Below are 13,935 nucleotides of genomic sequence, written 5' to 3' on the forward strand. Positions count from 1 at the left end.
AACCGTGCTGACTATCTCTAATGTACTTATTCTTTTCAAGATGATGATAAATCCTGTCTCTTATAACCTTTTCCAACATTTTACCCACAACCGAAGTAAGGCTCACAGGTCTATAATTACCAGGGCTGTCTCTACTCCCCTTCTTGAACAAGGGGACAACATTTGCAATCCTCCAGTCTTCCGGCACTATTCCTGTCGACAATGACGACATAAAGATCAAGGACAAAGGCTCTGCAATCTCCTCCCTAGCTTCCCAGAGAATCCTAGGATAAATCCCATCTGGCCCAGGGGACTTATCTATTTTCACACTTTCCAAAATTGCTAACACCTCCTCCTTGTGAACCTCAATCCCATCTAGCCTCGTAGCCTGAATCTCAGTATTCTCAACAACATTTTCTTTCTCTACTGTAAATACTGACGCAAAATATTCATTTAACACTTCCCCTATCTCCTCTGATTCCACACACAACTTCCCACTACTATCCTTGATTGGCCCTAATCTAACTCTAGTCATTCTTTTATTCCTGATATACCTATAGAAAGCCTTAGGGTTTTCCCTGATCCGATCCACCAATGACTTCTCGTGTCCTCTCCTTGCTCTTCTTAGCTCTCCCTTTAGATCCTTCCTGGCTAGCTTGTAGCTCTCAAGCGCCCTAACTGAGCCTTCACGTCTCATCCTAACATAAGCCTTCTTCTTCCTCTTGACAAGCGCTTCAACTTCTTTAGTAAACCACGGCTCCCTCGCACGACAACTTCCTCCCTGCCTCACAGGTACATACTTATCAAGGACACGCAGTAGCTGCTCCTTGAATAAGCTCCACATTTCGATTGTTCCCATCCCCTGCAGTTTCCTTCCCCATCCTACGCATCCTAAATCTTGCCTAATCTCATCATAATTTCCTTTCCCCCAGTTATAATTCTTGCCCTGCGGTATATACCTGTCCCTGCCCATCGCTAAGGTAAACCTAACCGAATTGTGATCACTATCACCAAAGTGCTCACCTACATCTAAATCTAACACCTGGCCGGGTTCATTTCCCAGTACCAAATCCAATGTGGCATCGCCCCTGGTTGGCCTGTCTACATACTGTGTCAGAAAACCCTCCTGCACACACTGGACCAAAACTGACCCATCTAAAGTACTCGAACTATAGTATTTCCAGTCGATATTTGGAAAGTTAAAGTCCCCCATAACAACTACCCTGTTACTCTCACCCCTGTCGAGAACCTTCTGAGGACTGTTGTTGACAAGTTTGATGGAGTTGAACAAAAAGCAGTGAATTGCCATGCCCATTTATGGTGTCTTCCACCAATTTTAATATTTTCCCCCCTATTCCTAAGTCCAGATCATTTGTGGCTCCTAACACCTGTAACACCACACAATCATTTTTCCTGTCTGAGAAACTTGTACCCTTGGGATCTGCTTTCTCTATATTGCTACATGGCGCTTAATTCCATGAGCCGTTCTCTGCTATTTGTTTCTTATTGTGGTACATTAAAAGGTTGGGGTAGGCAAGAGCAGTTAGTGTATAAGCAGCGATAGATGGGCAAAATGCTTGCTGGAGGGGAGTGAGGGAAGCTACCTAAGGAGAGTTGAGGTGGGTGGTAGAATTGTGAAGTACTTTGGCAGGGAGGGTGGAAAAGTTCTTGAACTTGCATTTGTATAGTGCCTTTCAAGATGGACAGTTCCACCAAGTGCTTTGCACAAGTGAATGGGAAATGGGCACAAAGCTGTAGAGCAAGAGTGGCCACAATGTGGATTTAAAAAAAAAAAGTCTTCAGGAGCGAGGTGCTGATGGGCAGACAGAGAGGGAAGCGGGGTTTAGATAGGAAATTCTGGGTAATGGAACCTGGCTGGCTGAAGGCAGGTGATGGTTTCTCAAGAGTGGGGAAATGCACGAAAAGCTTCAGTCAGAGGAATGGAGAGTCTAGGACAGAGAGTGGTTGTAGCACTGGAGAAGGTAAGGAGATATGAGGCCGTAAAGAATTTGAGATCAAGAATGGAATTTTACATCTGAGGCACTGGGAGAAAATGCAGAAGTTGCTATCAGAGATATCCTGCTCTTCCACTGGGTGTGTTGTTGCAGTCCTTGCTAACAGATTGGGCATTGAAATCGCGAATGCATGAACTTGGTAGTTACCTACTAGTTCCGTACTAAAAACAGCTGGAAAGGTCAGGACTGGGTACACTTAGGAGTAAGCAGGTTTTTAATGAAGTAATACGTGATAATTACTGCTGAACAACATCTGGCCCTGAAAAATTGATAGGTTTGGAGTATCATTTCCTCAGAAGAAAATTAATACTGCAGCTTTAAAAACAAAATTGACATTTCTTTTGAATACTTTTGTTGGGTCCTCTTATCTTTCTCCCCTAAGCCTGTCTGTATTTCCTAATATTTATTTTGCTTTCTCGACATGATTTAAATGCAAGTTAAACTTCGTGCTTTTTACTTCCTGGTTTGGACTCTGCATATCTCAGTGAAGATACTTCAGTCTGATTAGTCGACAACCTTAACTTGCCATGTTCACAGATGCCGCCGATCCTCTGTAGTGAACGATGCATTGAGCCAGACAGTATATTAGTGGCTAATACAGAAGCACAATATTGCGGATGCTGGAAATCTGAAATAAAAACAGAATATGGTGGAAATACTCAGCAGTCGGGCAGCACCTGTGTAGAGAGATACAGTTAATCTTTCAGGTCTGTCCTTGACCTAAGTATTACCAGCATTTTCTTTTTTTTTGCGTATTAGTGGAAATCCCCACTGACAAGCCTGTGGAAAGTTAGTGTGGTTGTACATGAGGTTAGTGGCAAAAGCTTGTTCTTTCCTGCTGAAAACAAAATCCTTTTTTTTTTTTTGCAATGTGGGAGCATGCAATTACATGGGAGGCAGCTTTGAAAACCTCATGAGACAAAAGCTTAAGGCATGCTCTGTTGTAATTTCCCCATAATACAACCAAGATGGGACCAGTTGCTGCATTGCTTTTCATTCACATGTTCCATCTAACTTCCACTATTTTGATCACATAATCCTCCCAGCAGAACTGGTGCTTGAAAAAGCAGCTGATATGCTGTCTGAGAGTTTGAGTTGAGTGCTTCATGATTTTCGTATCCAGCCAAGACTTTGTAATTTGTATTAAGTACCATGAGCTTGAATTGATTGTAGAAGTTGAGTGGTTCTGGATACCAGTTGCAGATTGTATTATCATGCTTGACAGATATGGCTTTCATGTGAAGAATGGCCACTTTAGCATAGGTGACAGAAGGCTGCCAAATGTCCATGCTAAGTGTAAACTGGTATCAATTACTACCTTCAGAAAATGGGGTAGTAAGAGAGCAGTGAACAGGTTTTATAGTTTCAAATCCATATCTTTTGTTGCTAAGTGCATGCATTTTTAGAATGCCATTTATTTACATTTCAATTCCTTTGTAACCAGGTTGAACATGTATTGCCACTTTTAAAAAGGGGAATTGGAATCCACCATGGAGGTTTGCTTCCTATTCTGAAAGAAACCATTGAAATTCTTTTCTCTGAAGGACTTCTGAAGGTACAGTTTGTCTTTCAAAATGTATTTGGCAATTGTTTCCTGGTGTGCCTTGTACAATATGTAGGTCAGTAGATTATGCAACTGGTAGAGCTTAGTACAAATAAGATGAAGGTGGGTGGGACTTCATTTCAGTGGATGCAGACAATAGACACGAGTTGAAGTATGTGTGGGGGTGGGTGGGAGTGGTGGCAGCAATTGAGGAAAGCACGTAGGTGTGGTTGAGCATTCAGTGACAGGGTGAGGTAAGGATGGAAGTGAATAATATCTGGTAATTGGAAATGGGCAGTCTTGCTGAAGGTCTGGATATCAGATTTGAAGCTGGGCTCCGTCTTGAGCAGAAAATCAAAGTGAGAGTCATTGGATTCAGCCTGAGTGAACATTGTAAGGGGAGTAGAATAACTGGCTCGGATGCAGTTTCTGATAGAAAGCAAGCAGTTGTTTTTTTATCTTGCCAGTCTTTAGCTGGAAGATGTTCTGGCTCATCTAGAACTTAATATTGGAGAGGCAGTTGAAAAGCACTGTTGAAAGAACAAGTGGACACAATATTAGAGCAGGACCAATCAGAAATTAATTCGAAGGCATTTTTTCATACTAAGTGTTGTGAAAATGTGGAATTGTTGCCCTCAAAAGGCTTTGAATGTTGGGTCAATTGAAATTTTCATCACTGAGATTGACAGAATTTGATTAGGTCAGGGTATCATGAATATGGATCAAAGCAGGATGAATGGACTTCAAGTACATATCAGCCATGATCTAATTAAATGGCTAAGCAGGCTTGAGGGGCTGAATGGCATACCCCTGTTCCTATGTCTCTGTGTTTACATTGAACAATGTTTGTTCAAGTTCTAATCAGTATCTTGAAAGTTATCAAATGTTTGAGAAGGCAGTCCTTGAAGGTAGCTTCCTTTTTGGGTATATTCTTGGACTTTGTGGACTTTAGAGCTTCCCAATGTGTGTTTTAACTTTAAAGAAAAATTATTGGAATATTGCTGGAAAAGCCAACATTTATTGAACATCCCTAGTTGACGTGAAGGTGGTGGTAGGCTGTCACCTTGAACTCCGTGTGTTGAAGGTGGTTTCATTTTTTGTAATGGTTTGGTACAACCAGGTGACTTGCTAGACAATGTTAATGCTTACTTAATGCAGTCTTCAATTCTAAGTAATAAAAATTGATGGTCTCTACTGAAAATGCTAAACTCTCAAGTTACAAGATTTATGCTTGTACAGAAATGCCCATGTTTCACTGTTTTAAGTTTTTTTCTAGGCATTATTTGCAACAGAGACCTTTGCTATGGGTATCAACATGCCAGCAAGGACAGTTCTGTTCACCAGTGCGCGCAAATTTGATGGGAAAGATTTCCGTTGGGTATGCAGAAGTTACCTTTTTTCAGTATTTTATATATAATGTTTGTAAATGCTGTGAGCAATATATGCTATTTAGCTGACAAAAATCTGTCAAGTACATTGTCCGAATAGTGAGAATAAACTGTGCTGAGTAAAAGTTATTTTTAAGGCCAGCTTTGTACATCACCTTTTCTTGGAAGTGATTTGCAGTTGTTAAATTTGGTCTATAGCAGGTTATCAGCTATACAAATTTTGGTGTCACTATATCCCATCACGGGAAAGAATCAGCAGTTTTTTCTCACATTTTTGTCTGTGGACTTCTGTGACTTTCCAGGCCTGTGTTTCCCCCCACACCCCCAAATGTTTTTATCCTTCTTATATCTGTAAACATCTGATTCATTATTTGCCTATCACACAAATGAGTAATGATGTATCAATTTCAATGCCATTGTGATGCTAGGTATATTAGCTGTACGTCCCAAAGACTGGCGGATCGTATCAAACAACATGTCCCTTCTGCTGTTCGCAACAGGCAAGGTGCAGGCCGCACGCAACCAGCCCGTGCTTGCAAACCTCAAAACAGTGTCCAACATTACACGTGATTGGGCAACATTTGCTTATTTATCTGCAGTGTGCTAACAATTATGCTGACAACCAATTTAAGATGGTCAGTCGGGCATACAGTGTGACGCATTTGCGCATACTAGAAGCTGCATATATTAATAAGGCTGCGTTTGCTGACAACGCAACCACAAGGTGACGCAGTACTTGCATATGCGCAAATGCAGGCTCTTCAACTGGAACATCAGTATCTGTGACATTCAGGCAGCTGTCAGGATTAAAGATGGTGCTGCTCAATTTATCACAGGAAATGCTTATGGCTAGATCATTCTAGCAAACTAACCTTTTAAGTTGGATGGTAGCCCAGTAATATGTTACTATGTAGTTATAGAATACTAACTGTAATTCTCAGATCCATTTAACATTCCAGTAACCCTATTAAATACAAAAGGAATTTAATGATTGAATTTCCATTGGAAGATAGTGAACTGGCACTCCGATCAATGGAAAAGAAGATCGGACAGAGTATAAAATGTGCTCCAATTCGTTATTCTGATTTGTTTATATGATTGACCAGGACCGATTTCACCCGAATGCAGCTACTAACTCCCGCCCCACTGGCCGCTCTCCCTCTTCAGCAACTCGCTCTTCAACCACCGCCCCCCTTCAGCTTTTCACTCCATACTTTGCTGCTCCCCTGCACCCCTGCTTCCCTGGCCGATTGTTTCTTGCTTGGCGCCCCCCACCCCCATAACTCGGTATTCCAGTTAATAAATGATGGTTTTGTGATTTTCATAAGTTACATTTGATTGAAGTATGTTTGTCCATTGTTACGACTGAGGCGATACTGTCAATTCAGTCCCAATACTCCATAGGTCGCAGCATATTATTAAAGTTTTCCCACTTTTTGGCAATTTATTCACTAATCTCCCCAGAATAAAAATAGACCGAACCAGGTATCTTTAGACGACAACAAATTAACTATTTATTAATAAACTAAATCTTAAACACTATTAAGATGAATTTATGTCTAAAGACCTAGTAACTTTTATTTATTCTAACTCCCCCATTCACACACATACATTCAAAAACTAACAGTTAACTGGTTTTAAAAATGGTGTTTTAAAAATTAGCTGTTTATTAAGGATAAATAAATAACTAAGTTGCAAGTCTTTGTGGGTTACATTCCTGATGGGTGATGTATGTTAGTGTAAAAATAATCTGATGCCACTTGAAGTTTCTGTGCAGTTTTGATGAACAAGCTCCTGCTGTTGCCTTGGTAACAGGTGCAGCTACTGCACACACTGTTCTCAGTCTTAAAGCTTCTCACTCTGTCTTAAAGGTACACTGTTTTTAGACATTTTTAAAGGCATACTGTTTTAAACAGAAGAGAAAATAAATTGTTCCGTGACACCATTTCTACTTGGTCAAATTAATTTTGTTCAAACATTGATGCATATTGCAGGACAGGTATACTTTGAAAAACGTTGTACAAAATGTTAATGTTGTTTATTTTCCTTTTTTAATAGATCTCTTCAGGGGAATATATTCAGATGTCTGGTCGAGCTGGTAGGCGTGGCATGGACGAAAGAGGAATTGTTATTCTTATGGTAGATGAAAAGATGAGTCCAACAGTCGGCAAACAACTTCTGAAGGTAATCGATTCAGTGTAACTATTTTTTTCCCTTGAATTAACTTGTATTGGTTTTGCTTGATATTTACATCTGATTAAATATGTTATCATTCTTAGTTGAAGGATTAATTATTAGCAGAATGAGAGATACCCAGCTCGCATTTCTCTAAACTGGTTTACCAACGTACTTTTAAAAGTCTTCTCCACTTGTGGTGTTGATGGATATATGGAGGAAGCATTTATGAACAGTAAGCCTCCAAATGACGTTCATGTTAGAACTTCAGGTGTAGGTGTTATGGTTGTTGTGTCACGGCAGTTTTACTTCTCATGAACTACCTAATCCCAGTGTTCATTCATACAATGCAAATGATGAGCTTTTTTCACAAAGAAATAGCTTAAAATTCAATTTTCAGACTTTGTTGTTGACTGCAGTGATCTTGTGAGATCTGATGTTGTGTTGCAGTGCAGCCCACTGCAACAATTATATTTCCACAGTGCTTTTCACATATAGGAAAGTATTTCAAAGTTGTTATTATTAAGGTGTAGGAATATAGTGGAGATCCAGCAGGAGGGAAAAGGGTAAAATGGAAAAGTTATAGTGTGGGTGTGAGGTGAAGCCATGGCCAAACAGAAGGGATGATCTTGAAAACAAGACAGAAGAATTTGGAGCAAAAACAAGAAATGCTGGATTCACTCAGCAGGTCTGGCAGCATCTGTGGAAAGAGAAGCAGAGTTAACGTTTCGGGTCAGTGACCCTTCTTCGGAACTGAGTTCCGAAGAAGGGTCACTGACCCGAAACGTTAACTCTGCTTCTCTTTCCACAGATGCTGCCAGACCTGCTGAGTGAATCCAGCATTTCTTGTTTTTGTTTCAGATTTCCAGCATCCGCAGTATTTTGCTTTTATAGAAGAATTTGGAGAGTCAGCTTCAGATGACAGGAGTTAGAAGCGACCTTTGTTGAGGCAGATAGAAAAGTATGGCTGCAGATCACAGGGAAAGGAGCTAGCCATTTAGCCCCTGAAGCCTATTGTGCCATTCAGAGAGATTATGGCTCACCGAGCAACTCCATCGACTGGTCTTTGCCCATATCTCTTGATAGATTTTTGTTAGCCAAAGCTATCAATCTCCGTTTTCAAATTAACAATTGATTTAGGATCGATTGCTATTTGCGGAAGCAAGTCCCAAACTTCTGCCACCCTTTGTCAAGATGTATTTCCTAATTTCACTCCTGAAAGGTCTGGCTCTAATTTTTAGACTGTGCCCCCAGTCTTAGACTCACCAATCTACCCTATCTGTTCCCCTTAATAACTTGAAAACTTTGTTCAAATCATCCTTTAACCTAATTTCTATGGAATACAACCCTAGTTCATTTAATCTCTCCTTGTAACTTAACCCTTGGAGCCATGTATCATTCTAGTAAATGTATGGTGTATTCCCTCCAAAGCCAGCATACCCTTCCAAAGGTGTGATGCCCAGAACTGAACAGTGTTCCAAGTGTGATCTAACCAGGGTTTTGTATAGCTGAAGCATGACTTTTACTCCTGCTTGTATTCTAGGTATAAAGGTCAGCATTCCATTAGCTTGTTTGTTTATTTTCTGTACCTATTCATGACACTTTTAATAATCTGTACTTGGACCCCATGTCTCTTTTTATTGCCAATGTTTTTAGCTTTTCCCATTTAAGCAGTACCGTTCTATCCTTTTTAGCTAGATTGGGTGGGGCATAGCAATGCAAGAATTTGAATCTGCGTATGAGGATCTTGAAGTCTTTTTGCTGGTGCATAGGGAAGGTTGCATTTGGTGACACCGCACCTGCAGAGGGTGCACTTCCCACATGTACAGTTGCAGTGCCTGTGACGTCGAAATCAGTGATGGGCGAGGCAGCTGTTTGCATGAAAGATGTGCAGAGCCGTCCCAGGCCAGTACAAAGGAGCTCAGAGGATTGAAAGAGGAGAGCACCTTTTGACGGCACATCTTCGTTGGCATCGTGGCTGGCAGGAGGTGGGTGTGGCGAAGCAGAAAGCCCAGATCTCAGTCTTACCTTGTTATTCCATGGATCTCTGCTAGTTCGGCAAAATATTAAAACTTTTACAACAAAATTTTGGTAGGTGAAAGTTGACAATGGCACCGGTGGAGTAGAGGTAACAGTGGTGCAGTGAACAAAGAACAAAGAAAATTACAGCACAGGAACAGGCCCTTCGGCCCTCCAAGCCTGCGCCGATCCAGATCCTCTATCTAAACCTGTCGCCTATTTTCTAAGGGTCTGTATCTCTTTGCTTCCTGCCCATTCATGTATCTGTCTAGATACATCTTAAAAGATGCTATCGTGCCCGCGTCTGCCACCTCCGCTGGCAACGCATTCCAGGCACCCACCACCCTCTGCGTAAAGAACTTTCCACGCATATCCCCCCTAAACTTTTCCCTCTCACTTTGAACTCATGACCCCGAGTAATTGAATCCCCCACTCTGGGGGAAAAAGCTTCTTGCTATCCACCCTGTCTATACCTCTCATGATTTTGTACACCTCAATCAGGTCCCCCCTCAACCTCCGTCTTTCCAATGAAAATAATCCTAATCTACTCAACTTCTCTTCATAGCTAGCGCCCTCCATACCAGGCAACATCCTGGTGAACCTCCTCTGCACCCTCTCCAAAGCATCTACATCCTTTTGGTAATGTGGCGACCAGAACTGCACACAGTATTCCAAATGTGGCCGAACCAAAGTCTTATACAACTGTAACATGACCTGCCAACCCTTGTACTCAATACCCCGTCCGATGAGGGAAAGCATGCCGTATGCCTTCTTGACCACTCTATTGACCTGCGTTATCACCTTCAGGGAACAATGGACCTGAACACCCAAATCTCTCTGTACATCAATTTTCCCCAGGACTTTTCCATTTATTGTATAGTTCACTCTTGAATTGGATCTTCCAAAATGCATCACCTCGCATTTGCCCGGATTGAACTCCATCTGCCATTTCTCTGCCCAACTCTCCAATCTATCTATATTCTGCTGTATTCTCTGACAGTCCCCTTCACTATCTGCTACTCCACCGATCTTAGTGTCGTCTGCAAACTTGCTGATCAGACCACCTATACTTTCCTCCAACCTACTTCGAAGGTCAAGCCTCCATTTAGACAGCAGAAATGGAATTCAAATGGTTGCATTTATCTCAAGAGGTGTTTCACCGAGGAGCAGCCCAGCCAGTGGAGAATGCCTCCTATCTCCTGGTGGGGGATAGGTGCATAAATGGTACAGTGCTAGCAAGGTAATTGGAGCAGTTTGATTAAATCTTTTCACATACAATAGGTCTGGAAAATACGACAAATTCCTATGTCGGGAAGGTCTTAAGGCAGGATTTGTACCTCTGCAAGGTCAGGAATTCCAATGGGGCTGATTTAATGCAGGGATTCTCCTGGGGCATCAACTCACGTGCTCAGAGATGGCTGAAGAAGTGCCTAGCCTCAGCACGGCATACAGTTAACTGAGTTAGGGCAGGACTTCTGCATTTGCCACTTGCCCCTTACAACCTGCACCACAGTTGAAAAACACTGGTTTCTAGGACCCATTCATCATGAGAGAAGTACTTTGTTAAAGGGGCACTGTTCACTGCGATTACTTGGGAAATGTTTGGCCTTATCATCCACGTGGAAAGTTGTCTCTCTAGTCTAAATTACCAATCAAGAGCAACTCACCAAGGCTCCTTCAACAGCACCTTCCAAACCTGCGACCTCTACTACCTAGAAGAACAAGGACAGCAGATGGCTGGGAACACCACCACCTGCAAGTTTCCCTCAAAGCCACACACCATCCTGACTTGGAATTATATCTCCATTCCTTCGGTGTTGCTGGGTCAAAATCCTGGAACTCCCTTCCTCACAGCACTGTTGGTGTACCTACACGACATGACTGCAGCGGTTCAAGGCGGCAGCTCGCCACCACCTTCTGGGTGGCAGTTGGGGATGGGCAATAAGTACTGGCCGAACCAATGACGCCCACATCCCAATGAAAGAACTTTTAAAAAAAAAAACCTGAATACCCTTGCCTTTCAAAATTTCAAAACTGAGATTGATAGCTTTTTCAAGTGAACCCCAGCTTCAGCAGCATTTTGGGGGAAGAGTGTTTTGGAATTCCACTACTTTTCATGTGAGGAAGTGCTCCCTGGCAACCCCCCTAAATGGCCAAGCTCTAATTTCAAGGTTATGCCCCCTTGTTTTAGACTTACTCGCTGGAGGAAAGCATTTTTCTCTATCTGTCCTCTCAAATCCTTTTAACTATCTTAACACTGCAATTAAATCTCCCTTTAGCTTTCTATACTCAACGGAATGAATCTGTCCATGGTCCAGTATAATTCTGGTGGATCTGTGTTGCCAATGAGAATCCCACCCAACGTGATATGCATGCTGAAGAAAGATAAGTTAGACTAGGAAGAGACTTTGTGGGTAATTAAATTCAACAAGGAATGCCAGAGGAGAGCCAGACCATCTGGGCATTACCTATCCGGCAGGATCTATAGACCCAAGCATAATTTCTTAGACCTTTCCTGGGCCTTCATTTCAGGAGACGGTGCTTTGTTCAGGAAACTTTGGAACAGCTCTCTTCATTGTTGCCAGATCGGCAACCAGTGTCTGCAACATAGACAGCTCTTCTTCGGGAATTGAGAGTGACTACTGCTCTCAACGTTGTGCCTTGGACCCATTCAAGGAAACCAAATGGTCGTTTGTCTGTTCAGTCAATTTGCTGTGCACTTTTCTGAGGAAAGTCACCAAATGCCTTCTTTGCCAGGGCCATTTAATTGAGATGATTTAATCTGGATTGAGGAATTTTAGTTAAGAGCAAATATTGGATCGGCTAGGGTTTTTTTTGGAACAGAGGAGGCTGAGGGGAGACCTAATTGAAGTGTATAAAATTATGAGGGCTCTAGATAGAGTGCCCTATTCCCCTTGGTTGAGGGATCCATAACCAGGGGGCATAGATTTAGGGTAGGAGGTTTAGAGGAGATTTCAGAGAAAAGAAATTTTACCCAGAAGTTGGTGAAAATCTGGAACTCACTGCCTGAAAGGATGGTAGAGGCAGAAACCTTCATAACATTTAAAAAGTACTTGGATATGCACTTGAAATTCCATAACCTCCAAGGCTCCTGACCAAGAACTGGAAAGTGGCATTAGACTGGATGGCTACTTGTTGGCCGGCGTGGACAAGATGGGGCAAATCGCCTCCTTCGTAATGTAAATTTCTGTTTCTGTGATTCTATGACCGTGTTCTCCTGCAGATGACTGAGGAGGTCATCAAAGTTTTGGAAATTGTTGTATTTTCGGAACGATTGATTCTGCCCATGTTCCATATTGCACCATGTGCCCCAAATGTAAACCCCTCAGTTATATGAAGCTCAAAGGCTACTATTCCATCATTCCACAGCAACAACAACTTACATTTATGTAGCACCTTTAATGTTGTAAGATGCCCCCAAAGCATCCAAAGGGAGTGTTACGAAGCAAAATTTGACACCAAGCCTCATAACATATTAGGGCATATGACCAAAAGTTTGGTCCAAGAGGTAGGTTTTAAGAAGCATGTTAAAGGAGGAATGGGAGGTAGAGAGTTGGAAAAATTTTAAGAGGGAATTCCGGGGCATTGGCAGCTAATCGGTTATGACATGCAAAGTTCTGCTCATTAGCACCTAGGGAGCTGTGCTAAAATTGAGAGAGCTGTCCCACAGACAAGTCAAGCAACAGACTAAAATAATTATACCCATCTTATATGTACCTTTGATTCAGCATCCCTGTCATATCCCTTGGACATAAGGGAGCAGCGATGAGGGCTGTACTGGGGGAATGGCCAGAGTGAGAAAGAGTAATGGTTTTATTGGAGACTTGGGCACAAATGTTGCAGTCAGCAGAGGGGCAAAGGCTATATAGTTAGATTGTTGGAAAGTGCAGTTGTAGGTGAGTTGGGGTATAGTTTGTTTTTCCAGAGGTGAACACAGGAGGAGGTAGGGTTGCAGCATGGCAGATGGATGTGAGTGGCCAGTGATAACAGGAGCTTATCTTGATGGATATGATGGGAGTACAATGGGAAGAAAGCACAGCTAGCGCTTCATAATTCCAATGTATTAAAAGTGCAGAACATATTAGCTATCAAGTGGTGTACATTAGCATCAGACTTGCTGTGGAGTATTTTTTTTTGTTGGCACGCAACTTATGGTTGGACACAAGTGTGATTTCAGTTAGAACTGCTCATTACTGAGTGTGTAGATCTAGGTTTGCAGTTCGAGGGTCTTGTGTTGCAAGCTGAAATTGTAGGATGTATCTAATTGGGAAAAAAAATGTTACTAATCCAAAGAATATCAATATAAATTATGTTATAAGGAAGATAAGAGGTAGCAATGTTTCATTCAGTGTTCAATCAAGTTTCACAGATTTCTGTTTTGAAGGGAAGCAAATAACACTGCTAGAAATGCAGCATTGAGTCAAATGCTGGTTGTTACTGTGTCAGTACAGATGCTCTTCAGATCAAGTTTTATTTTCACTTGATCATCTTCACATTTTGTTCAGGTAGCACTTCTACCAAAGAATTGTCACCATCATGTTTTGGGATTTTCAGTTATTTGCTTCCCCAGAAGGGATTTTTGGTTTAAACGAAAATGTTTTGAGCCTCTGAAGGGATGAACTCTCTAAGTTGATGACTCAGCTGTGATGGAAACCACACCTGCCAAATGCACGCATATTAATTTCATCACATGGGACGCTAATTGACCCTTTTTTTTTTAACTGGACATTGCACAAAACCTGTTGAAAAAAAACAACAGAGCTAACCAGCTGAAAACATGGTTGCACATTTGCAT

The 13,935-nt window shown here is 41.9% G+C and overlaps 1 protein-coding gene across 1 annotated transcript in view; it reads left to right on the forward strand.

The window, feature by feature from the left end:
- mtrex (Mtr4 exosome RNA helicase) overlaps positions 1 to 13,935 on the forward strand; it is a 215,437-nt gene that overhangs the window by 96,702 nt on the left and 104,800 nt on the right. Inside the window, exons 13-15 of the mRNA XM_068033040.1 lie at positions 3,439 to 3,549; positions 4,814 to 4,915; positions 6,984 to 7,109. Coding sequence (XP_067889141.1) covers positions 3,439 to 3,549; positions 4,814 to 4,915; positions 6,984 to 7,109 — 339 coding nt within the window. The remainder of the gene's footprint in view (positions 1 to 3,438; positions 3,550 to 4,813; positions 4,916 to 6,983; positions 7,110 to 13,935) is intronic.

This window comes from Heterodontus francisci, chromosome 1 (genome assembly GCF_036365525.1).
Source record: "Heterodontus francisci isolate sHetFra1 chromosome 1, sHetFra1.hap1, whole genome shotgun sequence".
In the NCBI taxonomy this organism is placed as follows: Eukaryota; Metazoa; Chordata; class Chondrichthyes; order Heterodontiformes; family Heterodontidae; genus Heterodontus; species Heterodontus francisci.